The sequence below is a fragment of the Leptodactylus fuscus genome, chromosome 2 (assembly GCF_031893055.1).
Source record: "Leptodactylus fuscus isolate aLepFus1 chromosome 2, aLepFus1.hap2, whole genome shotgun sequence".
Taxonomy (NCBI): Eukaryota; Metazoa; Chordata; class Amphibia; order Anura; family Leptodactylidae; genus Leptodactylus; species Leptodactylus fuscus.
In genome coordinates, this window is record NC_134266.1 from 133798355 (window position 1) to 133817683 (window position 19329).

General features: G+C 38.8%; 1 protein-coding gene across 2 annotated transcripts in view; it reads left to right on the forward strand.

Annotated features, from left to right (window-relative positions):
* CSMD2 (CUB and Sushi multiple domains 2) overlaps nt 1-19329 on the forward strand; it is an 801202-nt gene that overhangs the window by 625191 nt on the left and 156682 nt on the right. For both annotated transcript variants that reach the window (XM_075264669.1, XM_075264670.1), the window contains 6 exons: nt 3306-3521; nt 6826-7014; nt 8822-8991; nt 9279-9435; nt 12383-12574; nt 13561-13687. In XM_075264669.1, coding sequence (XP_075120770.1) covers nt 3306-3521; nt 6826-7014; nt 8822-8991; nt 9279-9435; nt 12383-12574; nt 13561-13687 — 1051 coding nt within the window. The remainder of the gene's footprint in view (nt 1-3305; nt 3522-6825; nt 7015-8821; nt 8992-9278; nt 9436-12382; nt 12575-13560; nt 13688-19329) is intronic.

Below are 19329 nucleotides of genomic sequence, written 5' to 3' on the forward strand. Positions count from 1 at the left end.
CGATCCGGATTAGGCCCAATGAATGGGCCTAGTCTGGAGGATGGAGTGTCTTCAGGCCAAACCACGAGGCAAAATGGCCTGAAGAATGAGCATCTGGCTTCTTTTTTCCGGAAAAAAACACCTGAGCGGCTCCCATTGATTTCAATTGGAGCTGTCTTTTTGGTCAGGATTTTGAGGCGGATAAGGCCAAAATACCCCGTGTGAACTTAGCCTTCATATATGGTTTCCTATATTTTTCTGCTGCTAATAGTCACATTATGGGTCAAACACATTTACATTTGTCTAGGAGGCTGAGGATGTATACAATAAGGAACCATCTGCCGCTTCCTTATACATTACTGATACTGTTCTGCCATTCTGCCAGGTATGCCAGTAATACAATAATACAATAGCAAGTAGCTGAGAAAAGCCCAATTGACTATAATATAGGACATCCAGGAATACAGAACTGAAAATAAAGGTCAAATGCATGACAAATAATAAAAGGGGGGGAAAAAACAACAATCTTTGAATACAGTCAGTAAACCTGCTGCTGTCTCTGAGTAATATCCCATCTCTAATCACACAAGTCCACATAAGACTTTTTTGACACTAAGCTGTGAGATTCGCAGTATCTTCAGTCCTTTGCACAGAGCAGTTTTCAGAGCCTTTCCCATCTGCACTGTATGAAGAGGGAAAGCACCTCAACCTCCGCTCATTGTGATCCATCTTGCTTTTATTTGTCATTGTATCTATGGACATACTTCTCTGATAACGAAAGAGTGAACTATAAATTAACTAGAAGGGAAATGCAGAAAGCTTAGAGAGGTTGTACAGGCAGAAAGCAGCCACATTTGTATTTAAAGTGCATTGCATTTTGGTCCAGAATCACATGCTCTATGAAATTGGACTAAGTTGTCTGAAAAGCTAGTGACTATTTAATGTTTAATGTTTACAAATATAAATATGGTTATGCTTGTGGAAGTGTCCCATTAAAACTCACTATATGCTAGTAAGGGCCCATTTACACTACGGATACGCTGACTGATTCTGAACGTTAAAACACGTTCAGAATCAGCGGCGTCTAAAGCAGATCCCATTCATTTCAATGGGAGCCGGCATACGAGCGCTCCCCATTTAAATGAATTGACTGCTTTTTTCTCTACGAGCACTCCCATTGAAGTGAATGGGAAGCGCTTGCATGTACGGCTAGCTCTGTTCATTCCGAGCCGTACACGCGAGCACTTCCCATTCACTTCAATGAGAGCGCTCGTAGAGAAAAAAGCAGCCCATTCATTTCAATGGGGAGCGCTCGTATGCCGGCTCCCATTGAAATGAATGGGATCTGCTTTATACGCCGCTGATTCTGAACGTGTTTTAACGTTCAGAATCAATCAGCGTATCCGTAGTGTGAATGGGCCCTAAAGCAGAGCTTCAAGAATTAATGAAATGTTTAATTGTAAACGCATTGACATGACTTGGCATCACCAGTCTTTATTTCACCAACATCTTATTTACCAAATATAGGGTCACATTGTAATACATTTTTATTATACATTTTGGGAAAATTCTTCTGCAATATGCAAGTGATATTAATTTGGTAGCATTGCCATTGATGAAGCCCCATACTCTATTATCACAGAACTTTTATACCGCATTGCTGCTCATCCCATAATGCAGTAATTTCCCATTTGTAATATTTTAGAATTCAATATTGTATAAACATTGGCAGGATTATGGTTTTTCTATGAGAATAAGCCCTAGCATGATTTTCAGGATTTTTGGAGTATGCTTAAATATCAGCCTTACTCATTAAAAAAAAGTGTCCAGATAGCTATATGTGTGAAAAAGTAAATATACTACAGTAGAACAGATACAGTAGACCATTCATCATGAGAGCAGACACCCCAAAAGAATTGAATCCCCCCAAAAAAGGAGAAACCCCTAAAGAATTACACCACGAAAACAATTGGACATTGACTATAAGGGAGCTATCTGTACAAGATGGCACTAGTGAGATAGTTCTCCACAACAATAAGGACTGACTACCGGTAGTGCTCTCATACACAGATTAGGTGGTCCCACTGGCATCACTCAGTTGTGGCTGCTTCTGGTCACCAGAGGGAGCCAACTGAGCCTCAGAATTTTGCTAAGATTTGTTTTATCTAAAGACATATACACATAAAAGCAGATGGTTGCACATGTCCCCATACACATAAATGCATAAAAACGTATACAGCATATACTGTTGTACTAGAGGGGGGACATCATGTGCAAGACCACTAATACTGCCGAAGTTATGTTATGATTATAATGTTATATATAATTGCATTCCCCTAATGGTGTTGTACTCAATACAACACCCTTTAGAATTCATTACAATGTCTCCTCCGGTCAACCTACAGCCAACTGGATTCCTTCCTTTAAGGAACTGATCAGGGATTGCACCAATTTAAGGTTATCATTGTTTTTGTGACCCCAGAAAGAGAGTTCAGTGTTGAAATGTGTTGACTTTAATTGTTTGGCCTGTTCTTTTCTGGTATAAATATACTCACCTAAGGATTTGGTTGATGAGTGGTCATATCAGCACCGAAAAGAGATTGCTACATTTCTACTGTGCACTTTCTCTTAGAAGGGAAAGAGCGACAGCTAATTTTTCTGCTGCAGCAGTAGTAATTCTCATATCTGTAAAAAATAATGATTTTGATGCAGTTCCCCTGCACTATACAAGAGAGTCCTTATGCCCTCTGCTGGCAGCTGATAGTAAAGCTAGTAATGTCTCATTGACATAACTAAATGTATTATATTACCAAGTCTTAATAGTCCTCTCAGCAGTTGGGACCTTCTAAACCCAGCATGAGAGTGTAGAGGGAGACATGAGTGGGTGTATGCCTACCGCATGTTGTTTCTAATCATCTCTTATTGCTATAACCCAATAAAAAGATTCTGAAGATAAGAAGTTTAAACTGAATGTAATATATGAATGGAAATTGAATATACGAGCTGCTTTATAGTGAGCGGAGCGATATTTCATCTGATATCACTGATAATGAGCAGTCTTAAAGATTGTCCCGTTTCAGTACACAAACTAATCATTCATGAGAGATAAAAATGTCATTTATCATTTAATGCTGTCACGTAATAGCTCGTCTGTAATAATATTGCTAAATCAGCGATCGCTTACAACTCCAGGGCACAAAACCACTCAGATTTTCTCATTTTCAAAGACCTTTTCTTCTTAGGAAATAATCGAGTAGCTGTAACCTGTTTAATACTTTCTACTGTCAAATGACAATTCACGGCACAACCCTTTTGTCACCCCTCAGGTGTATTCTTCACCTTCCATACCTTTCACCTGGAGAGCGGCCATGATTTCCTACTCATCACAGAAAATGGTAGCTTCAGCCAGCCATTGAAACGTCTTACCGGTTCAAGACTACCAGCTCCTATTAGTGCTGGGCTGTACGGAAACTTTACTGCACAACTGCGCTTTCTCTCAGACTTTTCTATGTCCTATGAAGGGTTTAATGTCACTTTCTCAGGTAAGAGCTTTGTCTCAGCTCATACAGCCGAAACATTTACTATTGGACTTCTAATATGAATTGACCTGTGTTAGTTACTTAAGAACAGTGTTGTGTTTAATGAATTATACCTATCAAACCTCTTTGATCGTTGTACTGGCAAATGCCCTTGTATTTTCTCCTTAAATTATTAAAGGGGTTTTATGACTTAACTATCAGCTTATTAAAGGACATCTACAGCCTCCCCCAAATATAGCCAACTGCCACCAGAGTGTTACAGAGCACATTACAATGATAAACGACATACTTTTGTTATATACGTCACTTTTGTAGGTCTGGAATAAAACATTGAAGTTTTATGCAAATGAGGCAGTTGGAGGACTGGGTCAGGCTTCAGCTCCTGGACTGGACCACTGTTCTGATAAGTAATGGGAAGTATAAACTCCAACTGGTCAAAGTGGAGCAGGGAGGAAATGGTAGAGGTCTGGGTGGCAAGAACAATACTCCAGGGAGTTGTAGAACCGCCCCTAGAGCACCAGCTCCCTCATGTGCATAAAGTTTATCCAAATCTACAGAAGTGACATGTATGGTAAATGTTATATATTGCTGTAACACAGTGGTGACACTTGATTATGTTTGGAGAGGTGGTAGACTACCTTAAAAGCGTGTCCAGCCTCTGGAATTCTTTCTGATCTTCAAGGCCACCTGCAACATACAAAGAAAGTCAACAGGGAAATAGTACAGAACATGGTCCTCCCTGATATCCATGGACAATCTATGTGATGCATGGACATGCCAGGCCCTTAGGTTAGAGACAATCTTTGTAACTGTTGTCTGCATTGACAATTAAATAAATCAGATCCTCCTCCTATTAATACATTCAAATTAGCCTAAAATATTTGCAAAATATTATATAATAGTAAATGGTTTGTCCAAGGAGTTTTATTATACTTACTTCCGCCAGGGATTTTTTTCCTGCTGTACCTGGGAGTTCTGGTCAGGGTTTGACCCTGAATCACAAGAACAGAACTAGAACCCCCAACTACAGCATTCTAAAATCTGTAGAGGAAGTAAGTAAAAGGTAACTCCATGAATGACCCTTTTAAAGGGTACCTATCTTTTAAAAAAAATCTTTATTCGTCAGATGCTGTGATCTGTGTGGCTCCATGTGCTGAGGTCTACACTCATCGCCAAAAGAGTGGGGGCAAAAGTATTCAGAGGAGAGATGTGCCTCTTTACATCTAACTGGTTGTCACTGGAGGGAAGAAAAGACTTATAAACAGTATATATAAGATGTTTATAAGAACCTTATGTTTATCTTTATTGTTGGCAGTTTCTATTGAAATCACGTGCCGGAGGGAGCGCTACTGCGCACGTTCCAGCGCCATTTTCCCGCAGAGAACATTGTGAGCTGGCGCTGGAGCATGCTCAGTAGCGCGCCAGAGGCAGCTCTACCGCACACACGCATCTCTTCAATAGAAACCGCCGACAATGGAGGCGGTGAGTAAGCAGGAGGAGGAGGGCTTGGAGGCAGCAGTGGGTGTCCAGCAGGTATGACACAAGGGGGTGCACGGAACGCCGTGAACGCCGTGCATGGTGGAGCTGATTTGCACAGTATTTAACAAAAACGGGGGGGGGGGGGGGGCTTTCTACAAACGATTAGCAGCACCTGAATAGCCTGAATAGCTCCTTTATCAGTACTACATAGATACACTAAGCAGAGTCAAATATGGTACAAAAGGAATTGTGGAAATTATGGAGTTATTCTTCAAATAACCTTGTTTAGCTCCAAAAATACAATAAAAAAGAATCTGAAGAAAAAAAGAAATGACGTAATAAATGAAAAAGTCATTTCTTTCATCCAGAGTAATGATATGTATTTTGTAAATCCATTTGTGTTACATTATTTATTATTAAAGAAAGTTGAATCCACCACTAATAATGAGTGAAAATCTGCAAATTCATTGATAATATTGATCAGATTCGCTCCTCTCTAGACCTTAGGATTTGACCTGATTTTTTGTTATCATTTTAGACATATCTAAAGCTGGAATAAAACAGTTCTACTTAACATATTCATAAAATATAGTTTTAATGCACAGGAAAAAATGTATAACTGACAGAGGTATTAAAAGGGTCTTGCCCTTAGGTTAATTCAATCCTTTAGAAGATATGAGCAAGCAAATGGTTACTAAAGAAAAGTACATTGACTAAACTTGGCTATTGACTGTATGACATTGAGGTTGTGAATCCAAGTTAATGTGGTTGGACAATGTAGTACTTAGGGAAAGTGCCTGTCAAAGCATTCGACATGACAAAGTTTTTTGCCTGAGGACTTAATTTAAGGGAGGCCATGAAAATCGTGTCCTGTGTCTTGTACTGCTGAAATCTCAAGCTCAAGCTCCTTGTTCGCCAGCATGAGAACTATAAAAAGTAGTGCAATTATAGTCTGGCAGTGAAGGGGTTGACAAGATTCCCAGTAATCCTGATTTCAGTACTTGAGTGAGTGAGAAGGCAAGACCTCTAGTCGGCTCTGCCTGTCTCATCCTTCCTTGATGTTCATACTTAATTTCCTTGTGACGGATACAAATGTTCTGCCAGAGGCTGTGTGTGTAACACTGCTGCTCTGTATACACTGCATCCACTTCTCTAATCATATGTCCCTGCCAGTTACAATGTATAATTTATTGTATAGGGCTGACAGCAATTGCTGCTTCCTAGAAATGCTGTGCGCTTTTTCTGTATTAAATAGCCTAAAGTCTAGTAATTTACAGAAATGATGCTCAGGTATCAAATGAGGGCCAGCAATGCGGGTGTACCTGAACAACGGAGGACTATGCAGAATACATTGTTTGCATTAAAATAGAATAGATAACTGCTGATGCAGCTGGTCCTTTTTGGGTCTACATTGTTTATGACAATAGTTTTCGGAATTAATACAATGTTGCCTTGTATAACATGATTGAAAAAGCAATAACAACATAATGACAAACATAACTGCTATACTGTACCCCATTAAAGGGGCTGACTCACGAAGAACATTTATCTCTTACCCACAGGATGCTTTACCATTCAATATGTTATAGTACTTCTATATATCCATCGCTCCTAGAGTGATTTTGCATGTAAGACCTCTACTCTAATTCAAATGAGGGACACCCATTCTTGTGAAGAGTTCAGCATTTAGTTCCCCTAGCGAATAGGCATGTATCACCTATCCTATCCTGTTTTTCATAGGCTATTCCTTTTACTTCTGGTCTACAAAGCAATATTTAAATAATCTTCTTACGCATTGTTGTTTACAATCTTTTTTTTGTTACTATAGAGTATGACTTAGAGCCTTGTGATGAACCTGAGGTCCCAGCGTACAGCATCCGGAAGGGTCTACAATTTGGAGTTGGCGATTCTCTGACATTCTCCTGCTTCCCTGGATATCGTTTGGAAGGAGCTTCTCGCATCACCTGCCTGGGAGGTAGACGGCGTGTGTGGAGTTCGCCTCTCCCAAGGTGTGTTGGTAGGTGGTCCTGTGCTTTAATTTTTGTTTGTCTCCCTTATCCATTAGGTAAAGTTTATCACTGCGCAAACAACAGTCCTACTTCATAGGAGTTTTAAGACTAGGATTTTGCAAAGTTGTATGGTTTCTGTACTCAATATAAATTTTTGTGGTTTATTTGTGTCATAGTAGAGAAATGCTGTTGTAGCTTATGCTGTTGTATTGTATAGTTTCATGGTTTGACTGCAACACTGTCCAATACATTTTATGTTGTGTTCACCTTGTTACTATCCTCTAGTATAGTGTTTGGATATTGATCAGCCTTTGATTTGTTGATTTGCCTGAAGGTCTGCGTTCCAATGTCAGCATAGCCACACTAGACCTTTCATTGTACATTTTAGAACTCAAGAATGAATTTCTTACAAGCCATTTTTTTTATTTTTTTTCAAATGTGGATTGTGAGCCTCACATAGGGCTCACAATGTACATTTTTTCCCCCCTATCAGTATGTCTTTGGAATATGGGATGGAAATCCACACAAACACTGGGAGAACATACAAACTCCTTGCAGATGGTTTTTTGCCCTTGGCGGGAATTGAACACCAGGCCCCACTGCTGCAAGGCTGCAGTGCTAACCACTGAGCCACCATGTGGCCCCAAGCCAATTTAATTTGTGATGGAGACCAGAAAAAAAGTATATATATTTATCCAGACCAATACCTGTTCCTTAATGGCAAGAATGTAGACTTTATTTTCATTTATTGCGGGCTGATAATTTAGGTTTATAAATAGTTCACAAGCATAATATTATATAGGCCAGACGTGAAAATATATGCCACCACTTTGAAGAAGGCCTACTACCTAATATTGCCAGCACCACATACATTAGGAAATGGAAATGGCATAAGAATATTGACATATACATATTAAAACATAGAAAGCCTGTAAAGCATCCTGATCTTATAATCTACATTTATAATTAGTTCTCAAACGAACAGTTTTCACTAAAGTTCCATTAAAAATCACCATGTGTTATGCTTATGGGTGCGTTTCTATATATTTTATTGAGTAACACACATCTCATGGGGATAGTTTCAGAACTGCCAACTTGACATTTTCAAGTGTGATTCTCCGTAATAAATAGGCAACATGATTAATGACTAAATTAGAACAAGACATGAAATGCAGCACTGAAAATTGCAATTTGCATGTCATTACAATACAAGTGATGGAATATACTGTGTGCCACTGCAGGTATAGAAAGTCATAATAATAACTTATAATGTCAGCAAAGTGGTTATATTTTATAAAAAGCATAACCCGAAAAATGCATGACATAGTATATATTAACCACGAAAGGAAACATGGTAGCAAGTTTACTGGTAGAAACTAACTTTCGAGAAACCTAAGAACAATATGCATTATGCTCTTGGTTGGAAATCGCTACGTAGTCTCTACTGCTTACATCACAGGAGTTTAATGTTTCATTGAAGATAGGGTTGAACAAACTATTGTGGTAGAGTAGTGAGAAGCAAGATGTCAATAAGTTGTGATATTTTTCACAGTGTGTTTTTGTTGGTATGGTAGAATGTTTTATTGATCGAGGTGCTGGTATATAGCATAAAAAAGGAGAGCTATTCATGTTGCTGTGTTTCAGGAAAATATGAAAAGAAGATTGTTTCTAACAAAGGCAGATATTCAATTTACATATAGAAACTTACTATAGCTATGCAGACAGCTAGATAGTCATTAAGCTACCCTCCCTCTACTATTAAGGTTTTAGACTGTTTTGTAGATCTTAACTCCTTGCCCCCTTCTTTTATTTCAGCTGAGTGTGGAGCATCAGTGACTGGAACGCAAGGAGTCTTATTGTCCCCCAACTACCCAGCCAACTATAGCAACCACCATGAGTGCATCTACTCCATCCAAAGCCAACCTGGAAAAGGTGTACAGCTGAGAGCTCGGACATTCAACCTTGCACCTGGAGACTACCTTAAGGTCTAACATTTCTTTCCCAACATAAACTATGTCTAACATTGCTGGTTATTGTTAGTCCTTATTTATACTATTCCGTTTAGCAATTTTTATGGCTTCTCACTTACATCAGATTCTTAAAAAGTGAATATACAATAAATGCACATACACTATCCATATTACCATTGCTCACACAATTTGTGTTATGGCTTTTGTATTAGCAGTACATTGACTATTAAACAGTGAGCAACCGATGAAAGATGGAATGAGGCTTTGCTCATATATCTCTATATTTGTACTTATTTTTCTAGGTCTATGATGGGCACAATAATTCTGCGCGACTTCTTGGACAGTTTAGCCTTTCAGAGATGCTGGGAAAGAGTCTAAACAGTACCTCTAGTGCATTGTGGTTGGAGTTCATCACTGACACTGAAAATACCAGTAAAGGATTTGAGCTGTATTATTCCAGTAAGTCTTACTGTTAAGAAAATCATGCATTAAAGGCTAATTCTATTTTACACATAACATAATATAAAAAATAAGCACAGATGTAAATGTAGTTCATAAGGCTAAGCAGAATAACTATAATGTTTTATGGATGATTCAATTTTCAGACAAGACTCTAAAGGAGTTACATTTATGGTAAGTGCCAGTACAGCAAGATCATTTCTATCTCAAGGTACCTAACACAATAGTGTTTCAGAGATTTATTAACTACACAATGCGAGAATATGGAAACTTTCTTTAGCCTTAAGAATTGTAATGAAGTGACACTAATAGATATCTACCATACACTAGTCTCCACTGCTGATGACTGTACCACTAATACATCAATGGCAATCAAATATGAAGACGAGTATAACTGCCTAAACTGAATAGAACTGGAGGTGTTGCCTATGTTCTTAGAACTACGTCTCAGATGTTACTTCTTTGTGTTTCTGGTCTACACTATTATTCTCTATTATACTGTTACTGTCTATTTCCTGAACAATAGTATGAATAACCTCTTCTATGTACCGTATATCAACATTAGCACTATACATCACTCTCACTGATCTTCTAGCATTGCGTAGGTTTAGAATATCTCTGTTTGAGAAGTTCCTCCATGGCAAACTGATCCCAGAATGTCCACAGCTGAGACTGTTTCTGGGCTTCCTGAGTGAGAGCACAAAAACTTTAAAAAAAATCAAAAAAAATCCAAGTAATGCTTACCTTAGGTCGAGTTCACACGGGATATTTTGGATCGGAACCTGAGGTGGAGGCCACCTCAGGTTTTGGTCCAAAATACGGGTAGCCGCACCGGCATCCAGTCGCCTACTCCACTCTGGATTAGGCCCAAATGAATGGGCCTAGTCAGGAGGAGAGAGTGTCTTCAGGCAGATTTGTGAGTCGAGTCCATCTGAAGAATGAGTATGTCCATTCCCAGAAAAAAAAACTGACCTGGTCCCATTGATATCAATGGGAGCCGTCTTTTTGCTCAGGATTTTGAGGCGAATACGGCCTCAAAATCCTGACCAAAATACCCCATGTGAACTCGGCCGTAACCACTTCCCAGCAATCACATACCAGTGCTCCCTGTGTCACCTGCTGATCTCTGTACTTTTTGGTACCTCTCAAAACAGAAATGTCACCAATCAATGGCTGTAGCAGGCCATTGCTGAGATCAAAGATGGCTGATCAGTCACATTTATTTGTTGAGAGGGACCAGGAAAAAGAGAGACCAGCAGGGTACCCAGAAAGTGTTGGAACAGGTACCCAGAAAGTGTTGGAACAGAATTGTTGAGGGATTAGTGAATTGGGTATTACTAATTATTTAAAGATTTATGTGCATTTTTAAACAAATTTTTATCAACAAGAAAACACCTTTAATAGTTAAATAGCAAATTCCCTAAGATTTCTCCCAGTTCCCTATAAGGGTATTTGAAAATGTTTTTCTTCAATCAGATTAACCCCGTCCTGATGTTTTAGTCATGATAACATGTTGCAGAGGAGCTGTGTGCTAATATTTTGTGCTAAAATGATGCATAGTACTGCACCTATAATTGTTGGAAATTTTGGCCATGTATATAACATGTTGGATGCAAGATAATACTGAACATACTGTATATAGTGTATATTTCTTTTTATTTTACCTTCTATTTCTGACTGCTGTGAACCCATTGAGCATACCTTACCACCAAGCACAATGTGTCCCTTCACCTCACTCCCTGAGTCCAGTAGCTTGCCTTTTTTTTCGGATTCTACACCATCATGGCGCTGACTCCTTCTGCTGATCACTTTTTTTTTTTTTTTTTTTTTACTAATCACGTCAAGAGACTGACAGGCCTTTTGGTTAAAAGATGTTCTCCCAGATGCTGTAGCTAATTGTAAATGTCCATATGAGAGACACAGCAGCCATTTGAGGTTTGTCTCATTACCGACCATCTTTTGAAGATGATATTGGTAGAAGCAGACACGTTGTCCTTTGTGCCGGTTACTAATAAGCAGCCTCATTACGGGATCAAAATGTGCCAGATCACACAGATCCTATCACTTTTTCTTCATCGTATTTCTAATAGAGAAGTAATGCAGGCAAATAATGGATTGCAGGCTAATACAATGCAGATATAAAATGTGTTATAAATAACACGTGTAAGTAACAATTGCTTTACAACTTCATTCCATTATAATTGAGATTTCATCTCAAAGCATGTTTGAAAAATATGGAAATATGTTATTTTATTTTAATATGTGTAAATCTAAGAGATCACAGTAGGTCCCCATTAAAGTGTAAACAAAATCCTGCTTAAATATACATTATTAACCTTAACATTTATTTTCTAAAGAAATGAGAACGTCTGAAATGTCCTAGATAAAATATTCATGTAATATACACTTCAATACAAACTCTCCATTACTTTCTACCACATTATAATTAGCTGAAGTGAAGGTCTGCTGACCGGTGTGACCCAGAATAGGGCGCCATTCTCCTATTAAAGTAAATCTCGCTCTCCCTTATAACTTCTCAATCACTTATGAGCTTGAGCATAGCGAAACATATATTACAATCCAATAGTAATTGCTTGTCACAGGCTGGAGGCTCATTCCTGCTGTACTAAAATAGCCAATGACCATGACTTACTATACAGCTTTCCTATGTATAAATTTTATCTGTACTCTTATCACATGGCTTGACTGTGATTTTATATCCCTTGGTATATATTAAAGCAGTACACAATCTGCTACTGTCCCTTATGGCTGTCTCTGAAGACATCGTGACACGACTGTCGTTCTTCTCCAACACTTCTTAATGCTTCCAAACCTGGCACTAATTGTAATTATCCACCGGCTGACAAAGTGACAGTGCCTCAGGCAGCCTGGTCAGTCCTGCAGCATTATCATGTCTTCCCTTAATGTCCTTGTCTTGACTCCACAGGTTTTGAGTTGATTAAATGTGAGGACCCGGGGACACCATTGTATGGCTACAAGGACAAAGATGAGGGGCATTTTGCCGGAAGTTCTGTCTCTTTCAACTGTGATCCTGGTTACAGCTTACGTGGAAGTCGAGTTTTAGTATGCTTGACTGGCGAGCGCAGAGTCTGGGACCAACCTCTCCCATTGTGTATAGGTATGAATGTATTTTTTATGTAAAGAAATATAACATTTAAATACCATTTTAATGTACTTAGAATACAATACAGATGTAGCACTATGCTTGATTGTGTACATGAGAATATATTGGTTTGTCATATAACATAGTATTTACTTGTGGGAACAATTGTGCCAATTTTTTGGCACAATCCCATTGTAAAGAATGGCGTTCAGATTAAATACCATATTTTTCAAGCCTCTTGTGTGCTATCTGTGTATAAATAAATCCAGATCAAGTTGCAGTATCAGTGAGTAATCATAGTCCATTAGAAGGATTAAAGAGTATTTTTTGTGTTGCCACTAAGTATTACTAATCCAGTCCTATTCAAGTATATGGGACTGAGCTTGCAATACCTTCTCAGGACACTACCAAGTATACAGAGCTTTACCTTTCCCCTGTTGATCTGATATTGATAACTAATATTAAAAACTATAAGTAGGAGCAACATGGTGGCTCAGTGGTTAGCACTAGAGATGAGCGAACACTGTTCGGATCAGCTGATCCGAACAGCACGCTCCCATAGAAATGAATGGAAGCACCTGTGACGCCGGCCGCCGGCAAAGTCAGCGTCACAGGTGCTTCCATTCATTTCTATGGAAGCGTGCTGTTCGGATCGGCTGATCCGAACAGTGTTCGCTGATCTCTAGTTAGCACTGCAGCTTTGCAGGGCTGGGGTCCTGAGTTCAAATCCTGCCAGAAACAACATCTGCAAGGAGTTTGTATGTTCTGCCTGTGTTGCGTGGATTTCCTTCCTTTCTACAAAGACATACTGATAGGAAATAAAATGTACATTGTGATCCCTATATGGGGCTCACAATCTACATAGAAAAAAAGAAATCTAAGTAACCAACACAAAAGTATTTGGAAAAATTGTAGGACTTTTCTTTACCCATGAAATCATTTGTTACATGGTAATACCCTATAAAATCATTACTACTGCCACATTTCTTTCTTCTTTATAGCTGAGTGTGGAGGTCATATCCATGGAGAGAAAGTGGGCAGAGTATTGTCTCCAGGGTATCCTGTGCCCTATGATCACAACCTCAATTGTGTGTGGATCATTGAAGCAGATGCTGGTTGCACCATTGGGTGAGTAGTTGATACATGTATGGAAAGAAACAGAAGGCATTGAATGCTATTTTTATCCCACTGAAATGGAAAAAGAAGGGTTTAATTGCCTTTTGTGTGATGACTTCTTTACTGCTCTATCTGCTGTCTTACTGCTTGCTGCCTCCTCATTAGATGACACTTGCCTAAGAAAGTTATAATGATCATTTCCTTCTGAGTAAAGAGCTTATTCAAGTCACAGAAGAAATGATGTAATATTTGTGCAAAGTAGTATTTCTATGTCATACCCAGTTTTCCCGGCTTATCCCCATAAATGAATGCGGTTGGAGTGGCAGATGTGGCATACATATACTTACCTTAGAAATCTTATTAGTAACTGCTGATGGTGCCTGGCATTATGAATGTGGCCCTAGCTGAAAGGCCTGACCGTACTGTAACCACATTGACCTTTAACAGTTCTAGCCTTTTTGCAGTATGTTCCTGTCAAACACCATGTTAAGTAACTTGTCATATTGTCAGTACTTTCCTGTGCATGCTGAATGTCCTTTACTGGGCCTGTCGAGCTGCTGCTAAATTGTGCGGGATGTTTTATTCTTATTGTTTCTCGTAGTTATTTATTTTTGCAGCTTTACAAATGAAACGTGAATAAAAGGCATTGTTACCCCAGAAGACTGTAAACATGCACGCCAATCACTTCCTTGACAGAACACCAAGCAGATTGTGTACTATTGCTAGCGGAAAACAGAAATTCTAGGTCATAGGAAAAGCTCAAATTCTAGCCAGTGTTAAGTGTCAAGATACAAAGATAAATGTACAATATTGACCAAAAAAATCAAAGCCATATACTCAAGCTGGTAATTCTGCCGAGAAGAAGGATTTTTGTAGGAAACAGAACACAGGTATATCTGGAAGACATCACATAGCACAGATAAGCTCTTTTATTAATCAAGATAGGGACACACACAGAGGTTGGCGGCCATTGCAAAGCAATAATCATATGATGTCTAGTTGGCCACTTTCAATGTAATATATTGGCCATCTTGGTTTAGGCAGAGTTCACATCTGCATTTGCATTCATGTTTTTCGTTTGCTCATAGGAAAATAAAAAATAATGACAGTGCTATTCAATCACAAGACAGACACTGTTGGTGACTTATACACCTTATTGACTATAATGGGATCTATCAGGCTTCCAACATTGTGTCTGTCGTTTTACCATAAAAACTAACAAGGCATTTTTTTACTAGTTTATCTGACCTTTATGTTAGAATCTAAAATGGAGGTTCAATGAGACTGTCACAGATAGTACTATATTCTTGTCTCTAGGCATGCTGCAGCCTTCCTCTTTTAGTCACACAGTAAGAGGTAATGAAAGCAGGATCTTTATGACAAAAATATCACTTGTCAAATATGGCTTGCTGTGTTCAGAAACTGAAAGAAGTCACAGGATTTGGCTATGTTCACATCACATTCATAGGTTACGTTTAATATATACAGAGACATATTAATTTAACATATTTGTCTTTGTTTGTTTGTTTTTACTGAATTCCATTGTAAAATTGTAATCTACTGCTCTATTTCCTAGTCTTGGCCTCTGCCTGACTAATAGAGCCCTATGGACGGACACATTTAGTGCGTAGACCAGGAGTCTTCTCAGAATACATGATAAACATGGGGCAAAAACATTGTATGAATGCAGTGGTTTGACCATTACCCATATATTACCCATTACCCTATGACCATTACCATATATAAATTTGTAGGCAATTAAAAGGGTTGTCCATGGAGATTAAATTATTTTACCTGATCTGGTGGATGATGATCATAGCTCAGGGGTCCCAGCTTCATCATGACCCCTAGATCACGTGATTGGAAGCAGTGCGCCAACCTCTCCTTCCCCAATATCACAGGAAATTAATTACCTCTGATATGAGGGCTTGGTGACTATAATAGAGCCAGGACCCATAGAACAGTTACTATTTAGCTGTGAGATCAGGGAAGAAGGGAGGGGATGAAGCAACCCAGGGGTTGGGGCACTGTTTCTGATTGCATGAACTGTGGTTTGGGACAAGACCAGAATCCCCCAGGTCCTTCATTGTCATTAGCCAGATCAGGCAAGTCAATTTAATCTCCCTGGACAACCCCTTTAAAAGTTAGACACATTTGCAAATACTGAACACTCCTCAATGAATCTAGGAGGTGTTGCTATGATCTACAAATGATAACATTTTCAAGTTCCTAGCTCAAAACTTTGGTATGTAGGAGGGACATCAAAGCTATATCAAAAGCAATGTTTTTTAGCCACACTACAAAAACTGGACAAAAACTGGATTACCGTAAGTGGTATGGAATGGTTATGTGAAGCCAGGTATCACTACTTGTCACAAACTCAGAGGGACAGAATTTTTGTACTGAGATACCTTGATTATCACTCTGGCAGATTGTTGTGCTCCTAGCCCAAGATGTCAGCAATGTTCAGCATTGCATATCTTGGTTGTAGGGAGAACAATAGGAAGCCGGCATACGTGTGCTACCCATTGAAATCAATGGGAGGCTTTTTTCCCTATGCTTTCAATGTATTACGCGCGTATCACATTGAAACCAATAGGGAAAAAAACAGCCCATTCATTTCAATGGGGAGCGCTCGTATGCCGGCTCCCATTGAAATGAATGGGATCTGCTTTGTACGCGTTGATTCTGAACTTTTTTTACGTTCAGAATCAGCTCAGCGTATACTTAGTGTGAATGACAGCGACCTCTGCATGGACAGATGGATTGACCATGGATTATGTCTGGTGATGCATGCTTGCACTATTCAAATGATTGGAGCTGAGTTGCAAAAGCAAATGCAGCACCTAAACAAAAGTGGCGCTGTTTTAGGGGAAAAAAATGTATCTTTATTTTTTTCACAATCCTTTATATGTAAAATGCAGTTATACCATGCATATCATTTTTAATATATTACCAGAATAAAAATTCTGCAGTGGTCTGTTTTAGCATATATGTTTCATTGGCAAGGATATTTACAGAAGAAGAAATATTAAAGTTTAATATATGACTATATAGGAAAACATTATAGGAACAGTGCTTACCTAGGATCACTCATCCGTGAAGATAACCCTTTAGGTAATATAATATACAATGGCACTCATTACAGGACTGCTTCTCACTCTCGCTCACATACAGAGCCCTTTGACCTTTTTAATAGATCTGTCTCCCATCCCTTCTCCTAAGTTCAATCACGTACTACCGTGTCTTTTGTAGTTTCAGACAGGAAAAAAAAAACAAAAGACAGTGCTTCAAGCGGAGTATATTCAAGTATTGAAAGTGGATGTCAGTACGCTCACCTTTGGGTGAATAAGAGAGTTCAAAACAAGTGTCAGTAGTAGATGAGTCTTTAGAAGACAGCTGCTTCTCTCCATCATAAGCGCGGTGCCAGCTTGGACAAATCATTGCCTTTGTTTCTTACAACGTACTTTAAAAAGGAATGGAGCCAAAAGACAAGATTTCCTCTTCTGTAGGAACCTTGTAGCAGGTTAATGCTGTTTGAGAAAGCAATATGCAATTGCCTTGTTGCAGATATTATACAGACATAGATATTACATAGAGTATAATGCATTGCCTGGTGAAGACTCTAGCCTTTGAAACATGTTACACTGTAGAAGACCTTTTCACATTTCTATATATTGGTTCAAAAATTTTCACCAAAATATTGAATTACTGCAATGTAGGATAAGCAGTTCTGTTAACACTCACTGTAACGTAGGTAATGCTGGAATTTTCTTCATGTTACAAACCCTCTTACCATAAAAGGGGTTGTAGCAAGTTATGAAGTTATCCACTATCAAAGTTATTCCCTATAGCGTTGTACTTGGCTATGTCTATTACTCCTAGAGAGAATGAGTAGTGTGGCAGGGAGCATGCTCAAACTGCCACTTCATCAGGATAGGAGAACTGGAGCACCATGCTTGGAATTTGTGAGGTCTCAGTGGTTGATTCCCCACCAATCATAAAGTTATCCTCTATCCTATCTTTAACAGAGGGGTACTCTCTAATATACTTTAGGGAGATCCTTTTTTAACTAAAGGAATCAGAAGATAAGCAACTGCATACTGAATCACCCTGGTTCCTAACCATGAAGGACATTTGTCATTTCTATGACTTAAATATTGATGACCTCTGGAGATGTCTGGTCTCTTTAGTCACAGGTATGAACTGAGCATACCTTGTACGTATATTTTTGTGCATCTTAGGTTTTTCAATGTTAAACAGTATGACACCCAACAAGTGACAAGAGTAAAATTCACTTGCACAAAACACCTTTTGTCTACTGGCAAACAATTTACCAATTGTTTAACAAAACTTTTATTATTGAACCTATCAGTGCTAAGAATTAATACAAGTCATGGTGTAATGCAGCGTCCACTGTATATATCTCTTAGAGGTGATGCATATCTCCATCACTATTGATTTGGACCACCTATAGGCTCTTTGTCCTCACATTCACCTCTGGCATAATATTGTATGGTGGAACACAATGTTAATAAGAAGGATGTCAGTCAGTATAATAATAAAGTATGTCTAGACGTTCATAAGATGTATAGCACTCTTTCATTCAGCCCTGTAGACATTGACTGGAACATATGGGTATATGTGTGATCACGGCTCCAGTGGAATTACCTCTCACTGTAGTCAAGTAGTGATGAGGCATGGAGGGCTCAAGACCACAGTTCTAATACTGTTGGTTATAGTCTATTCTTATATGGGTAGCCCCAAAGTGCTCATACATTTGTTTCTTATTATATCCACAATAAAACTGAGGTGCAATTGTCTCTCAAAACACAAAACTATGTAGGCCCTGTTAAAGTAGATGGATTTTCTGCTTATGGTTACATGACCATATGTGTTTAGGTCTTAATACTGTAAAAGGTTTCATCATATCGCCACAATAACATACGTGTGCATGCCCTAAAACCAGAGGGATTATTTGCAAGGCAAAGCGTATGCAGCTGTAAATTAGTGTTTTAGGTGTGTTTAGGAGGTCTGGTTTGGGTTCTGAATTTAGGGGTCTGTTCTTGTATTTAAATTTATTTTCAGGGGGATCTGTATTCAGACAATCTGGTCTAGGGTCTGTGTTTAGTGGGTCTCATCTGGGGTCTGTATTTATTTAAAGAGTCTGCTTTGGTGTGTCTATTGTAGTCTGAATTTGTTTATGAATTCTGCTCTGTATTTAGAAGGTCTTGTTGGGGGCCATATTAAGGCTAAGGTTTGAATTTATTTGGAGGTCTGATCTAGGAGCCGGATAGATAGATAGATAGATAGATAGATAGATAGATAGATAGATAGATAGATAGATAGAGGCTTGCAATGGCTGCAGAACAAGAGTATAAACTCAAAACTCAAACTCAATACTCCTCTGATCATGCGGAGGTCATAGTGGTGGGTCAAATATTCTTCACTTCCCCTGTTGAAGGACCCACAGATGTAAAAGATAAGTGAAAAATGATTTGATTGATTTGTAAAATTTCTAAGAATGCCTTTGGCTCTATCCAGTCTTCAATGAGCTATGATAACTGCACCAACATTATTGAGCCTTTTAATCACTTAGTTCACCAGTCGACATGTTTAGCTCTGTACTAAATTGATGTGACTCTGGCATCATA